General features: G+C 35.8%; 1 protein-coding gene across 7 annotated transcripts in view; it reads right to left on the bottom strand.

Moving 5' to 3' along the window:
• Positions 1-4433: 4433 nt before the first annotated feature.
• LOC125666202 (small conductance calcium-activated potassium channel protein-like) overlaps positions 4434-17995 on the bottom strand; it is a 44692-nt gene continuing 31130 nt past the window's right edge. For 5 of the 7 annotated variants that reach the window (XM_048899330.2, XM_048899360.2, XM_048899322.2 and 2 more), the window contains 2 exons: positions 8586-8672; positions 4434-8063 (listed from right to left, as the gene is read on the bottom strand). In XM_048899330.2, coding sequence (XP_048755287.1) covers positions 6621-8063; positions 8586-8606 — 1464 coding nt within the window. In that variant the 5' untranslated portion in view covers positions 8607-8672 and the 3' untranslated portion in view covers positions 4434-6620. Of the gene's footprint in view, positions 8064-8585; positions 8673-8979; positions 9120-11440; positions 12136-17995 lie in introns of those variants that run through there. The other 2 variants (XM_048899325.2, XM_048899351.2) reach the window with 2 other exon arrangements.

A 17995-nucleotide genomic window follows, 5' to 3' on the forward strand; every position in this document is an offset into this window, starting at 1 on the left:
CTTTAAAACTATAGGTTGCTTACTTGTACATGTATATTGTTTAACGTCACGCTCGAGAATTCTTCACTCATGTGGAGACGTCACTATTCCCGGTAGAGGGCTGCAAAATTTAGGCCTATGCTCGGCGCCTACAGCCTAAAGGCAAGGAAGAATCTTCGTCGTGCCACACCTGCTGTGACACGTGGCCTCGGTTTTGAGGTCTCGTCCGAAGGACTGTCCCATTTAGTCGCTTTTTACGACAAACAAGGGGTACTGAGAAGCTGTTCAAACCCGGATCCCCGCGGGGCCAAAACTACAGGCAAGATGCATAAGGTAATGGTTTTCTGCATAAGAACGTACATGTGTAAGCTTATATTCAGATCTAAAATTCACTGCTCTTTATGTATTTTACATGAATGGAATATTTCTTTATAGTAAATTCACACCTACTTAAGATATTTACACTCAGCTTGAAAGTTCGTACTTTGCACTGCAAAGGTGAAGTATTAGTCATAATCTTTGGAACTTCAAAGCATACTATTATTCTTAGCACTTTTCGTTTTCTTCACTTTTTATGAAAATCTAAATAAATCTGACAGATGAATACATTCACATCCAGTAACCTGTTTCTTGTAGCTGGCAGTCGGTAGCTATAACCTTTAATCGTTATATAACTTCAAGTACATGTAGCTAGTTACTATAGCTGACTATTAGTAGCTGGCTATTAGTATTCATGTTTTCGCTGTTTAAGTATCCAATTACTAGTGGTTGGTTATTAGTAAACTTTGCCGATCTGAGTACATATACAGTCATCTGAGTGACAATACAGAGTAAGTGTTTTGTGCCTTTAAATACAGAAGAGTTCTACAACAATTCGCCCCACAGTGATTAGTTTATTTTGACATTCTGTTGAATTTACAACCCTTCCTTTACAACACAGAACTAGAAACGTCGAATACAGTGGGTATAAAATATATCAATTTTCATGTATTCATTTCCCTTAAGAACAAATTCAAACTGATCCAATTTTTGCTAAGATCTATAAATGTCCCTCGTTGCTCCCACTCTGGCGGCCGACCTTTTGATTGCAGAGCCACAATAACACTTAAACTACATAAAAGACGTTATCTGTATAAAAACAGAAAACTCAGACACCAGTCGATATCACAATCATCCCGGTCCGCAATACCCGGATTGATCAATCGAACACAGCAATGCTATAAATTAACAATAAAATCCCACATTACACCATGAAGAGGTATTTTACCAATATCTCTTATACAGGTTTAGAATTCACATTGCCACACGAATCAAGAGTACAAAGTCATAAATCACACAGGACAATATCTTTCTTTCGGAGAAATAATCTATAAGAACGAATTTTTCTGTAACGTTCGTTAATTTGGTTAAATGTGACATGGAATGTTCTTCCTTGTTCATTAATTATGAAATGCATGCATTATTGCACGGTTTCCGTTACTGAGCAACAGGCACAAGAATACGCTTGTGATCATGTATAAGAAAAATTAGTCGCCAAAGAAATGAAATTGTTTGTTTATTTGGTTTATAAAACATGAAACGTTTCTCTGGAGAATGGTTTTGAAACATATATTGCGTGGTTTTCTACAGGACAACATTCATAGGAATTCATGTTCGATGGAACATTGGATAATTTGTCGCCAAAGAAATAAAAACAAAACGTTCATTGAGTTATAAGACTGTGGGGTACTCACATCAGAGAAAACTGTTATTCTACAATAATAAGATTTAATTGATATGTGCAACGATATAATGCGTACGATAATATGTCATACTTCCTTTCGAACCATAAATAACAGAAAAAAATTGTCCTGGACGCACAAGTACTCTGAAGTTGATATTAAGCAGATGCTGGGGTTCCTCATCGACAATATCTTCATAGTCTTTGGTGATCTTGTCTTCCAACAGTCTATTTTAATTCGTATGGACACGAATTGTGCTCCTTTAGTAACTGACCTGTTTTCATATTCTTACGAGGCATTGTTTATTCTAAAACTTCTACATGAGAAGAATAAATCTCTTGCTGTGGCCTTCAACTCGACATCTAGATCTATCGAGGACGTTTCGTCTATTAACAATAATCGTTTTCATTCATATGTCGATTCGATATATCCCAATGACCCCAAAATAAAAGACATCACAGTCTTCCACATTTGCGTCACACTTTATTTCATTGAACATAGATGTTAACGGCAAACTAACAACTCAACTTTATGACAAACAGGATTACTTCAGCTTCTCAACTTCCTATATCTGTGTTACAATATTCCATTATCATGTTAATATATCTCAACTGATTCAATATGCAAGAGCTTGTTCTGCATATGGTCAGTTTTTAAATCGAGGCAGGTTTCTGACAAACAAGTTGATGGTGCAGGGGTTTCGACAGTCTCGTTTTAAGTCAGCATTTCACAAATTTTATGGTTGTTATAACGATCTAGTTTGCCAATCCAACCTATCATTGGGTAAAATGCTGTCTGACGTGTTTCATACCAATTGAGGTCGTTCTTTACACACTGATTTTGACTACAGATTACTCTGTTTACCTGATTAAGATACAGGGCTCACGGCGGGTGTGACCGGTCGACAGGGGATGCTTACCCCTCCTAGGCATCTCTTCCCACCTTTGGTATGTCCAGGGGTCCGTATTTGCCTAACTCTGTATTTTGTATTCCTTATAGGAGTTATGAGATTGATCATTGTTCGTTATCTTCACCTTGGAAATATCAAAAATGTCCAGGCAATCGAAGTACGTCGGCCATTTTGGGAAAATACTCCTGACCAACTACTGTACACGAGTATATCTACATGACGTGATTCTAGATATGCATGGCGTGATTCTAGATCTACATGACGTGATTCTAGATCTACACGACGTGATACTAGATCTGCATGACGTGATTCTAGATATGCATGGCGTGATTCTAGATCTACATGACGTGATTCTAGATCTACATGACGTGATTCTAGATCTACATGACGTGATTCTAGATCTACATGACGTGTATCTAGATCTACATGACGTGATTCTAGATCTACATGACGTGTATCTAGATCTACATGACGTGATTCTAGATCTGCATGACGTGATTTTAGATCTACATGACGTGTATCTAGATCTATATGACGTGATTCTAGATCTACATGACGTGTATCTAGATCTACATGACGTGATTCTAGATCTACATGACGTGATTCTAGATCTACATGACGTGATTCTAGATATGTATGGCGTGATTCTAGATCTACATGACGTGTATTTAGATCTATATGACGTGCTTCTAGATCTGCTAGGCGTTTCAGGTAATAAATAACATTCTTTCACTTCCAAAGTGTACTGAATCAATAATGGTTATCTTCATGCTAGTTTAGAATTGTATTCAATTGTAATGAGTACATTACATAATGGCTATTATAGGGCATCGGTTAAACTATACATTTTGTGATCACTCTCTGTAATGAATTTTATTCCTTTTATAACTACACAAATGCGTAATACAACCTTAATTTCATTTAGTTATTTTTCGTTGTTGCTACGTTCCCTCCGTCTTTAGTTTACTCTTTATAATGAGAGTTCACACGATAGAAAGCAACAGCTGAGCGTGATCGTGCTTAAACTAGAAGTTTTCCAAGTATCATCCCAGTATCAAAGCAATTATTTCTTCACTCTACAATGACACATTTAGATAATGATACGGAAGTGGTTGAAAAAATGGAAAACTTAATTTAAGCCAAATTTGAACAAACTAATTTGGTAAAAACAAATAAATGAAGCCACGAAAACATCGATATACACAGGTGATACTTTTGATTTACGATTAATTGAAACAATATCGCGAATTCACGTAAAAGTGTCAGTCTCTCTGCAAATCAGACAAGTGGTAAAGCATGCATTGAAATTGCACAGACTTTTCTACTTTGCTTTATTTGACACACATATGCATCTTGAACATAAAGAATGTTCGCGAGGCTGCACAGTTATTGTTAATACACAGTAAGCAAAACATGTCAAGCTTCCGTGATGCTGTTGTTCATGCTGTACCATTTCATGTCTGTAAATCTTAGAGAGAGACTGGTATTCGAGAATCTTAAAATCATTTATATTGTTAGTGACCTTGACCTTTGACAATTTAATTTCCCGGTTCTTGCAAAGTTGAAATTACAAATACATTTACATATATGTTTAGAAATTCGATCTGTTTCTGCATTTAAAAAAATTGACAATTCAGTTCATAAATTCCGTTTTCAACACCGAAAATTCAGTCGTAGTGGGTTTTTTATTATTACTATTCAAACTGACTAAGTTCGAATTTTGATTCTTTTAAAAACTATACTTTCAATGTTTTTGACATGTCGATGCACGTGTACAAACCTTCGTTTTTCATTATCATTGAATCAAGGAATACAAAAGTACATGTCGTCTTCAAGCACATTTACTGTCGATGTGAATGACATTATTGTTGATAGTGTGTACAGTTTAACAAGTTTAATAGTAAAACAGTCATCACATAATTCTTTCCCATGGAATCTCAACTATGCAGAATAGGTTTCATTTCATACTCTTTGTAGAAAATATTATGTATACGCAATCAGATTTTAAATACTAGTAAAACGGGTGAAAGAATCCACCACATTTTCATAACTAAGTGTTTAAATCTGATATTGCTGTTGTGTAATATTTCCCTACAAGAGAGAGAAGAAAAAAAAGAGGAACAACATGTTTGCGATTTGATGTTGGAAACAATTAAATACACGGTAAACAAGTTTACATATACAAAGTCTATCAAAATCAAAGAAAATCCAATGAAATCTGAGGCTCTTTGTTTTGCAATACATGCGCTGACCAGCTGAAAACAGAGAAGGTCGATGTTAACAAAGAACGATTGTTCGTGATCTAAAGTAGCAGACGTTTCCAGAGGCTTCACATCCAATCCATATCTCCAGTAATAAACTGTCTATTATCAAACATCTTACCATAGCCCAATAATGAAGCAGGAGAAACTTATAAATATTATAAGTTATTGGAAAAACATGTATATGTAGCTGCATATACTTGATGGCATGCTTTATGGAATGTGAATGGGAGACTATAAAGAATAATTTTACCAAGATAGTGCAAGATGTCTATCGATAAGCTGCAAATGAGAAAAATAAGCTCATTTACCTCAAAGTTATATGCTCTGATAATAACCAACAGTCATTTAGAAATCATGGAACGTTTAGCCTATTGCATAATCTGAATGTTTCGGTACCTGTGATTAGTCTGCTATATGACATTTTAAGCACGGATTTTTGTCATAATTCAAACAACTTAGAAGATACGCACCACATGTTCAGTCGTAGAACACGTGGGTCACGGAGCCAAACTGATCTTTCTGTTGCAACATTTAGTGCTAAAATAGGGTCTGGAGAAGCTGATTTATAGGGGACTATATATAGGTGTAATATGAAATATCACTTTATTCTGTCAAAAGAAAAATAATCTAAAGTATTGAATTTTGTCTACAGTAGAACAAAACCACAACTAGAGTATATGTTCAAGACTATGGGAAACTGACAAAGAGTAAGAGAGTATAGAAATTTTACATGATATTTCACACTACTCACCCCTCATGAGGTAATTTTCGATGCTCTCTCTCTCTCTCTTATAAGTAAGGATATAATAGTTTTGTCTTTTTCTATGATTCAATACACCTACTTCGTTTTCCGCCACTATTGCATCTTCTTTCTTATTAAGCACTAGGAGTGTGACAGAAATAATAAACAATGTGCAAAACTCTAAAGTTATCAGAGGAAATTCAGACTACCTTATAGCTAACCAAATTTACCATATTCTTATGATATTTCTACTTTATAGAGAAACAGAAATGTTATTAAACACAGTGCATCAGGACAAAATTTATGATACACTACTAATGGATACAACTAATGGCTGCTTTAATGGAATTTCAAGGTCCTCTGGGATACTACTATTGTGACGTTGAACTAACTTTTACACAAAAACAAGAACCGCAACACACAATTTTCTGTGTGTCAAAAGAATGTGTATATACATTCTATCGCTGTTACATACAAAACATACAAACATCACATCTCAACAAGTCCAACAGATATGAGAAGAATCCTTAACTGGGATTTCTGTATGTCACTTCTGTCTGCAAGCAAAGAGCAATGGATCACATAAGGGTCTGTTCGTTTTTTGAGGTACTGGGTAAATGGCAGTGCACATAAAACATGGATTTCAACTTTCCTCTTTCACAAATGGGATTGAAATAAAATCATCAGTGGTCAATCACAGATATATGTCGGCATCATAACATGTAGTCATTCCTGGAAACTCACGACAATGACGAGATATATAGAACAGATGTAGAGAAAATGAGCAGGTAACATAAATATATAACAAAACATAAGTAAATTTAACTGTTCAACAAGCGTCAACAGACGTAACAATTTGCATAATCATATATTTGCATATAACGTCTAAAGTTACATGACAGACACGCCAATACGGCATCCGCATCATCATACTAATAAATAACGTAATGGCTATGTCACAAAAAAGAAACAATGTTAGTGCTTACACCGACTTTGATGACGTATTACGTAGGTTTTAATGACGGATCAACCCGCAATGTGGCATCTTTCTGTCGGAGATACTCTCGCAGCTCGTACAGTTGGCTATGCATGTTTGTGATGAGTTTTTCCAGCGTATCGAGTCTTTGTTGAATGTTTTCTTGCTCTGTTTTAATGGATGAGGTATTGTCTGTTATTTCCGTGATATTTTTAGAAATTTCAACAACTCCGATTACGCTGTCTCTCATTTGAGACTTGCTGAACTGTGATTTTTTCATTCGCCTAATGGCGTCCAGTAGTTTTCGGCGGTGTTTTAAGATTCGCGGACAATGAAACGACAGACCTGTTCTACGAAGTTTCCAGACCATCATCGCCTGTTTAACAACGTCTGCTGCGGCATGGCGGTGGAGTTTATCCAGTTTTATTTGTTGTACAAACGTATGCACGTATTTTTCTGATCTCGATTGTTCCAGTTTTCGAGCCAATACTGCTACACATAAAGCCATGATGCCCACTCCCATCAGTCCTGTTGCAATAGCTATAATCCGGCCGCATATACTGTTTGGAACTACATCACCATATCCAAGAGTCAGGAAAGTCACCGCTGTCAACCACAGCGCTTGTAAATAGTTCCCGTGATCTTTCAGTACCGTATGGTACTCACATACTCTTATCGACCAACTACTTATCAGAAGGGTACATACCAAGATAGCTGTTAGACAGGAACCCGGATGTGTGGTCATAAGAGCCTTAAAAACAAACTGGGCATTAATTCTAACTTTACTAAGAGTACCTAAGCTCTGCACGGTCGTGTCGCGAAATAAATCGCTGTGAACCACTAAGTATCTGCAAAGCAAATACAGACGCAAAAACATGAGAACAGTTAAAATGGAATTGATAGGAATACGTCTATCCTGGAACACGGCACCTTCATCGCCATACGTTACCACCACAACGGGTACCCGAATTTCACCGTACGGTAAAGGATGGATAGAGCATATGATGACTTCCGTCATAACTTTTATAATTATGGAATAATTAATGACTAGTCGCCAATTATCCAATCCAGCAGTGATCAGTTGTAACTTTATTCCGATTAAGTTGTATACAATCACCGAGGCTACTAATAACACGCTGGTTATAGAAGTAATTATGCGCAGAATAACAGATTCCGTTGTGGTGTAGATGTCACCATATCGGAGTTCGGTGTCTATCACATTTGCTAGAATTCCGATGATGCTCAGAACAAACGAGGCGTCCACGACTCGGGTTCGGCGTTCAATTAGTTGTTTCCTACTGTACAACCGGAAACCAAGGTTTGACTTGCCTTCTGCATGCTTTGCATTTGATTCCATACTCGGAGATTCTGATATCAAGTTTTCGGTACTAACGTAACGAGTGTAACTGGAATCCGTTTTAATTAGTGGAATTCCGGGACCCTCCATGACCTGGACAGTACCCTCCAGTGCCTAAAAAAAATATAAAAGATATTTGAAATCCCGGAATTTGGCGGAGGGACTTTTCAAATACTACTACTGCTCCAAATTGCTTCGATGTTTTGAATATGCCAAATGGTTTCCGGAAATAATGTGAACAATACTTATGATAAAGTTGACGTCACAGAAGCCTTTTAACGAGGTGTCTTGCATTTGTATTTTACCATTGAGATTCATTTATCACCATTGCTTAAAAGCGCTAACAAATCAATTACTGGAATGGTTTAACTGTGTCTCAGTATATGTACCTCGTTAATTAGAATACACATTTATTGTGTTTGTCGAATTAAGCGATGTTATCTGGTTTTTACGCGGGTGTAACTTGATTTTTCTATTGGCCAATCTATTGGCTAAATTACTTTTTTTTCCCTAATGCAAGTCTGTGATTACAACTGGTGTCCGATTATAATTTCATATTATCGAGACTTGAAAATTATCACTATAGTTACCATAGCGATCATCTGAAGCTAGTAAGAACCAGGGGGCATGTGTTACCTTGAATGCAGTGGCGTTCATTAGTCTCGACAAGACAGGATTGACCAACGTGGAACAACATTCTCGTCATGTATCGCCAAGCATCGTCTGCAACGAGAATATTAACAACGTCATGTTTAAGTCCATAATCGTCTGCAATTGAAATATGGCCATAAAACGCAGCAATACAAACAGAAAATAAAACACCCCAACAAAACAAAACTTTTTTGATGTGGCAGGGCTCTCTGTTGCACAGATTAATGAAATATCGATCTGGATTGGTTTAAAATGTCGTTGACTAATCTAATGCCAACTTAATATAGTTGCTAACATTTCACAACTGCCCACAAGATATTCGATGGATGTAGTTATTTCAGCTATAATCAATTTACAGAGGCTATTTTTTAGACCGTACCTTTGATGGTGATTATCTGTGTGCGGTGCAGCGGTGCCGATAACCTTTACTATCAGTCTTGGGGTTAGGTCTCGGATGAGACCGCGAAATAGAGTGAATGCTAGTATTCCGAGGTGATTTTTGCTTTAATCAGAACCAAACTGTATATGATAAATGGAAATATTTCTGTAGTCCGTAATGGAACAAATTGAATTATATCCTTAAACCCAAGTAACAAATTCCTATAAAGGTCAGGTCTATACAGATATCATTTGATGAATTATGATGAAATATTTTCAAGGTCAAATTCTCATAATGACCATTCCATTGATTTTTTTTTTATTTCTAACAATTCCGGCTATGTGTCTGCAATATTATTGCATGAATGTTCTATTTGTTGGAATTTTAGATGATATTCTGCCTTGATTTTTTATATACTTTTATGGATATATTTAATGATTTTAGGAAACCTTGAACATTTTGGAGTTTCTTCAACAACAATTTATTTTCGCTCCTTTTGAATTCGCTAGTGAGGGTTTTTCCCCCATTCTGTCGCGGGGGGAAGGCCACGTTCGGTTGATTTTGTTCCGTGAACCATGAAAACAGCGGAGGATGTAGTCAAATGTATACAGTAGTTTATTTCTAAACTCGCTAAACAGTAGATATCTTTGAAATATGTTTATTTGTATATCACCCAGTCTATTTTATCTATTTGATTTCCCCCAATCTTTTTCGGTCATCATTTTAAATTTTGCAAAACTAATCATATTTTCAACAACAATTGTTTTCATATACGAAACAATAGCGACCTACTTGCTAAACCGACCTCGAACGATTTATCATGTCTGACTTCAGGGTGTTTTTTTTTTTATTCATACTACAAATTAACTTTAAATAATAGGCCTGCCCAGCAAACACTGCCGATGTAAGTCGTATTTTGTGTCAAATCTGTATCAACACCTCATCAAAAATTGGTAATCAGAACGAGTCTGAAATCAAACCTGATATGCTACAACAAGCACAATAAAAATTTATCTGCGTGTACACTAGGAAAAACACATTTACGATTGATATGACATTGAGATGTAGTTTGCTTTTATATCCAATAGTATTGATCATAATAAAGCGTATTCTCTAAATTTTCATTTATATCCAGTAAAGAAATGCATGTTTGTTTGGCTTTTATTTGGTCTACATCCATAAGATGAAAATGCATACAGTCAATAATATCATCAATATTTTTGATATTACACAGATCAATCTATTGCACTCTCATTTCAGCAGCATTTGTTGTTTGATAGCAAAGATAAAAAGGAAGTGATAAATCTTCCGAGATCAACGGCCCTGCTTAACGTTAAAGAAATTCATTTTGTTTTACAAATTTATACATGTGCAATATGTTTCTATAATATGCAACAGATGGGCGTTGATGTTCAGAATTGAATACCGATCGATCTACACGCATTCATACTATATTTCCTAATTAAAATGATGCAATGCATAAGTGAAAAAAAGACTTGTAGTTTGCTTATCTTGTGTTTTGCATTTCAGTAATCGAGGAAAGCATATATATTCCATTTACAACGCAATGATTACGAAAATATTTTATAATTCCAGTATAATTTGCAAAAACCATTTTTATGTCGTTTTTGTGTTTCCTTTTCAGTTTTTGTAAACAATAATAAATGTGCGTGTATGATTCAGTCTAAAGATGTTTTGGCACTCTAGACAAACGATGATGTAAATGAAATTATGCTCAGCAGTAATATTAGTCAGGCATTAACAGCATATGTTCTTGATATAAGAAAATTTAATATATATATATATATATATATATATATATATATATATATATATATATATATATATCACAAAGTCGATGTAGTATACTCGACTAGTTTCTTCAGGAGATCACCCACATCCGCCCCTACCCGACTTCCGCCCTACTCACGATCTGTGTGTGTGTATGTGTGCATCATCAAAATTCATGAAAAATTGGTCTATGGAGAAAGAGCGTTATGGCAGGATATGTGATATAAATAGATTTTGATGCTTCAATTTTTGTCGTTTAAAATTATTTTAGAAATGAGATCATAGAGAGAATGCACTGATATTTAGACAAATATGCTAAGATATTGGTCATGTAGACATTCGCTGACCAAAGCAACGATGTAAAATTAACATGAGACCACGCACTGAAATACTAACATAGGGTATCGAACAACTACATCCTTGAAACATTTTTTTAAAGATTCTGTCCAAGTCATTTCACTATTAATATGACGTAAATCAGATAAATATTGTGCACGCTGCGTAGACCTTCGTTCATATCCTTACATTTCATCCAGATTCCCATCTAAATGTAGCCGCGTAAACAATACACTTGAATAATTCATTTTGTATCAATCGAAATCCGTCTTTAATTAGCCTTGTGCAATTTTCTGATTAAAAAAATATACGAATTCCAAAAATGACTACTTACCTTAATTGAGTCATTGTATCCCAGTTATTAATACACCCCGGTCTCAATAAAATCATACCCTGAATAACTAAGTGAATTCATATATGTTATATATATAAATATCACGACTGCACTACGAAACCTGAAATGTCGTAATCTAGAAATAATCAGAATCGGCAGCCGTTTGATGTTGGCGTATATATACCTCCTATATCAAACGTCAGTTGTCAGATTTTGGTTTTAAATTATCAGATTTTGGAAAAGAGGCGCGTTCGGTGGCTTAGAATTAGAAAGCGCACGGAGTGCTATATTCTGTACAAATAATGCCACACCTAGAAGTACTGGATGACAACATCCTGGGAACCCGAGGTGTCCAGTGTCAATATCATCTTACAATAGTCACGGACTTGTCATTCGCACTACACCTGGATGCTAATATAGGTAATTAACAGATATACGACGAAGTCCAAACTTCATTGGCAAATACACCGCGGATCGAAATTCAGTTCAGTTTGCGTCACGGCTTGCGCCATCTACTTGAATATTTCAATGTTCATCGATGATTCCTTACAGATTCGCGAAAGAATTAATTAATACACAACGCCTGTCTCGGTCACTGAAACACCGTCAGAAACAGACCTATACGTCCTCATTCTAAGATGTAATCAATTACGGGCTCATTTTTCCTACGATTATTGGTTAACAATGACGTTCAACAATACATTGCCTCTTTTCTCGATAGGTTCCTGACATATTTTATCTTGTGATGAGCATTGGTTGAACTAATATAGTTTGTCTTGCCAATCTAATCTCGCCGTAAGAAGATTTTTCCAATCTAGGGTTGATAAAATTAGCCAAGAAGGCAAAATTCGCGCTGTGTTGCTTCCGTGGAAATACTACATGGGTATGTAGCCTTCAATCCGCACCTGGTTAATTTCACGTTTTATGAGCGAAAAATTTCACTCCGTTTTGAATTCGTTTTTCAAATCCATATCATTTAAGGTCTACAAGTATATCATTTTTTCATTGCATTGATACTTTCATGATTTTTTTTTTTCATATTTCAAAAATGGAACAGTAGCTAAAATAAAACTATCTCTTTATGCTCTGATAAACGCACTTTGCATATATACTATTTTTGAAGAGAATATTTGTACATGTATTTCTATTCAGTTCAAACATACTTGTACTCTTTGACCTCTTATGATCTACATGTGCACATACAAACACACTGATACAGGCAACATTCGGCACTCACCAGTAACTATGTGTTTCGATACAGCACTGAAGAATACTCATGAATATATATGCGCTTTATTTTTGTACGATGTAAAGGACACGAAATTGTTATTTTTGCATAAAGCAAAATTTTAAAACTTACGATGCATCTGCAGTAGTTCACGTTGTGGTTCTTTACAAGACAAGAAATACCCACGACAACTTTTGAAAGAACGGTCGACATGGTAACGAATGCATTTAATATTAGTTTTACACGTATACAGGCTCCATTATTATTTCAATAACATTTTAGATATTTGAATCCGAATTTGAAGTTGAATAATAAAGAAAAAAGGAGGAAAAATGGAAAAGAAAAGAAAAACAAACCAAAAACTCATCAGTTTTGAATTTTCTCTAAAAACAATCTCTCAAACGTTACCATGTATTTGAACTTAAATATCAGTATTCGCCATATGGTCGTATGTGGGTTAAAAAAAACCTCGATTTTCATTACTCTGTACTTCGAACTAATTATTAATTTCATACACCATAACTCAAACTGCGTCGAATCTGCCACACTGTAAAATAGATTTTTCCTTTTATAACATGAAATCCTGATAATTCTTCGTTCTTTGCGTGGTGCAGAGATTCGTCGCCTAGCCGAGCCGTGCTTAACTTTGTGGTAATTGTCCTCTTGAAAAATGTCAATAATTTGAAAGAAAACAAGATCATAAAAAATACTCAGTCCGACCATAATTTACCAAGGTTATTCCTAATTGATTGGACAAGATGTGTTCAACCGTTTTTCTATGACGCTCAATCGGGTCCAATAATGGGATTCGTACTAAAAGTTACTGGAGCGACCGCCGTCCACGCCCCTACTGATAACGAAGAGCTTGCCCGTGATTCCATCGATTTCACATCAGTGAAAAGTCCTGTCTCGTCAACTGATTACAGGACATTTGAAAGTCTAATATTCTTGATACCTATAATTGAGATGCAAAGACGCCTCAATTGCCATGTAAGAAAAGTTGATTTGTAAAACTTCATCTACATGAGGCAGCAAAATCAAAATAGGCAAAGAGCATATCACATCCTGTTGTATCTATATGCTGAAGCAAAATAGTCTTTCTGATATTGTATTACTTCTGACTATTTAAAAAATGTTGTATTTGTTAAATAGGATGGCTACTTCATGGAGACAAAAATTTATTGATATAGTTTTCGTTGCAGAATTTATTCAACGGAAGAAACAAAGTTTGATACGTTAATTTGCACTGGAGAAAAAAAAATTAAAATGGAATTTGAATTGGGAAAATATCATTTGAAAGACATTTACTAAAATTGTCAACCTTTGGCTCGTTTTAAAATCAAACAAGGATGAAACACAAGCAACTTACAGAGTTGTGATAAGCCAGTTTTAAATATATATATCCTGACCGCACGCACCAGAGAGAAGAACCGAGCAGACATTTAACACAAGCTGTCAATACAAAGGAGAAATCGAAGTTTACGATGAACTGGTTTGCAGTATGGATAAGGGGTCACTGGAGGCCACGGAACCAGCCCAAACGGAAACTAGTCCCCATACACTTCTCTAGGAGTGACTTCTAAACACGTATATAATGCAGATACATCATACTTGCACACAACGAGAATTTAAAAAGTTTTAAGTGTATGTTGTTATGTGTGTTAGTTTTAAATACAAGTATTGATATCCGAGTATTGATCAATTTCTTGAATGCTATCTTTTTCTATTAATTAGGAGCCAGGTGTTCTTATATATATTTCTTTATTCGCATTCAAATCATGGCATGTAATTTCTTTGGAAAACACCCGATACCGTATTGAGTTCTTCACATACTCGTCATTATTCACAGAGCCTGCCGTACAAGACCACCCTCAGATTGAAGTCAGTAGACAATGATTCACAGCTAGTTGAATACTGTTACTGCTTCGAACGCTGGTTCCAATATTCGAAGAATAATGCTGTTATTCCGTAGAATATTGTAAAAACAGCAACTGAACAGAAAACGTATTGCAAATATTGATGCTTTCCTTCTTCTCCTCTTGACCTTGCCTGCAAAATTCATCCATAAATTCTATTTTATGCAAATATTTTTAAAACTTATTTTCAGATTTTCTTCTTTCAAAACATATTTTCTAATAAACAGACACTTCGTGATATTTAGTTACTCCATATAACAGTCTCTTATACACGTTGAACTACGAACGAAACAAAATACATGTTCATGAATGTGACAGAATGTCTTACCAATAAATTGAGAAAACAGTTTGAAAATGTGTAATAAAGTCCAAAATGACCAACATTGAATTCTGATATCGTTTGGCAGAAAGTCGTGTTGTCTCGTGTTCCTTGGCACACTCACACTAAAGCTAAAAGCCTTCGCGCCCAAAAGAAAGGCTGAAACATTTACAAGCCTTTGTATTTCGTGTTCTCATCACATCCAATAAACCTAAGCAGGTTCCGTATCTAGCCAACAAACCAATTCAAGGTTTTCTTTACGTTGTGTAGTAATTTGTACTGACATGGGTAGATTGGATGGCTATTGTTTTGTAACGTGTTTGACAATCTGCTACTCTCTACGACCCATCAGACTAGCAACAGGCGTGAAGAACTCTTGTTGATTTACATGTACATATAGCAACAGAAATGGAGTTCTACATAACATCAAGAACAGAATATATCAGATAAGTGTAAGAATATGCATGTCCAAGCATTTTCTTAGTTACTGTCATTTGGAATTCGACAATAGGTTAAAACAGGGGGGGAGGGGTATGCTCTAAGTAGATTGTTCGAACTCTTTTGTCTGCGGGTCTTCAGATGCATACAGATTTTCTACCACGGTATACATCGCTTCGGATGAACCATCTTCGCTACCCAAGGCTTTTTGATCCGCCCTACTCGGATCACAAGGTCTTGGCTAGCTAAGATGCTTGAATTGAGTAAAATTATCATTCTTTGTTGTTTGTTAGGGGGTTTTTCAAAGTAAAAATTTTCATTCTTCTAAAAAACAAGGTACAAGATTTAACTTTATGACATTTCCCACGAAAACAGCGGGAAATATAAACAATACACCTATGAGAGTAAAAACAGACAAATTATCATAATAATACATGTGTCATACAAGCACACATACACACACACAGAGAGAGAGAGAGAGAGAGAGAGAGAGAGAGAGAGGAGAGAGAGAGGGGAGAGAGAGAGAGAGATTTACACAGTGTGTGAAGTGGGAATCTGGAAGTCATTGGTTCGATTCCCAGTATGATCACTTGATTATGTATAAAGATATACCTAAACAAAATGGCTTCAATTTTCAATGAAGACGATTAGCTAGATCTAGTGGCGGGTCTCGTTCGAAATTCCTAAAATCGTGAAACGGTTATAACTTCGATTAAGCCCCCTTTTACTTTGGTTATAAAAACAAAAGTTTTTATTCAAGAAAATCTGTTTTTATTCAAGAAAACCGAAACTGTACATGACGCAAAAATCAAGATCACGAAAATTAGGAGGAACATATATGAAATGGGTCATCGCGTCAATCACCATGGTAACTGTGATGTTTCAAAGTTGCTTCTTCTTCTCAAATGCATAGATAAGTGATTAATAACTACTTCAAAAACTTCACTGGGCTATGTGTTGAAATCTGCTGAAAACTCCCTCTGGGAAGACTGGGTTCCTGTCCTCACCGCGTCAAACCCAAGACATAGATGTGGGTAGTGGCTTTACCTTCGCCAAATGCCGGTATTTAGGGTCTTCCAAGGTCCCATGTCGCGGCAGGCGTTGGCACTTGAATGAACTCCCGCTGCTTTGGTACTGCCCGCCGTGCATGGATCTAAATTTGTTGCACTTCCCCTACAGATGGCGACGTCTCTTATGTCAGTAAAAAAAAATATGTCGAAGGCGCTTAAAGCATCTTTACTTACCGGTTTTATCAATTCTCGTTATTTATTTCAAATTAAAGACGTTCGGCAAGTACTGCATATCTAATTAATTAAAAACAACAACAAAAATCTCAAGCTTTAGAGAAAAGCGTTCAGTTCATTCCGCTGTATAAGACTGGATACGACCGGGGTGCGGGATGTTGACCTGCAAGGGATCGGTGTCCAATTGAGCGCGGTTTAGGTCTCTTGTCTGTTTTACTCAACGGGATCCAGTAGTGCGTACAGCCTTACTACTAGCATTCAGCAGAATTAATGAAGGCACTTTCTGAAATGATTCACGCTTCGGGTTTGGTTTGCATTGTCTTCAAAGTGGTATAAATTAACAAAGAAAATCAATGCAAGTATTTCAGTAACATTCATGAGCTGTTTGTAAACATTTTACATCATTTGGTGTTGGAGAGGGATTAATAATTGATCGATGTGTTTCAAATGTTGGTTGGTTGAAAATTGGATTGTATCAATGGTCAGGTTTTTAATTTTGAGTTTGACGAGATGCTACATGTATATGTAGGACAATTACAGAGTCAATGGTTAGTCAATCTGGTCTATAGATTTCAAATGAATGGTTTGATAACGTGTACTGAAGGACAAGTCGTAATAAATATCATTAGCTGCCAAATCACAGGAAATTGAAGAAAACAGATTGTGAAAATTCCAAAGCTCTTTGAACACACAGTCAAGCACATGGAAGCATATTAAGACAATATGATATGGATTCGCGCTCATACGAACTCTATCTGCCATTTATTAATTACTAATCATCGATTATATCACTTGTTATGTTTACCGATGAGAAAGGGTTTACATTTAATGCAGTTTGGCAAGAATTTATCGCAAATCAAACTTGAAATACCGAACCTATGAAAAGAGATCGGTGACGCAATTACATGATGCAACATCTAGGAATTCACAAACTTATAAATATTGTATTCATCAATGTCTTTTTGACACCATTTTATGTGATTTTTCAATCTTCTAAACAGAAGAGTTCCACCAAATCTCGCCCTCAATTGATGATCAAGATATTGGACCCTAGTGTATGATTACGGTAATTTTATAGAGTAAGATACAGTGGATTCCCACATGGGAACAGATTGGGGATTAATATCAGAGATCAAGGTCGAATGCATCAACAAAGTAACATATTTTCTCCCCCGAATCAACTACATATGTAACTAGTAAGTCTTTGATCGTTACAAATACTCGTCATAGTAAAAGAGGCTACGTATGGATGTAATTAATGGACAAGGAGTCTGTTACCTTTATTCTAATATTGCCGTCTCCTACTTAACCTATATCGGTATCAATAGTTCCAAGAAAATATAGTTAAGTTGGCTGATTTTATCTCCATCTCGTCATTTTTCTAATATCCATGATTGATTACAAGATTAG

This window comes from Ostrea edulis, chromosome 1 (assembly GCF_947568905.1).
Source record: "Ostrea edulis chromosome 1, xbOstEdul1.1, whole genome shotgun sequence".
Classification (NCBI taxonomy): domain Eukaryota; kingdom Metazoa; phylum Mollusca; class Bivalvia; order Ostreida; family Ostreidae; genus Ostrea; species Ostrea edulis.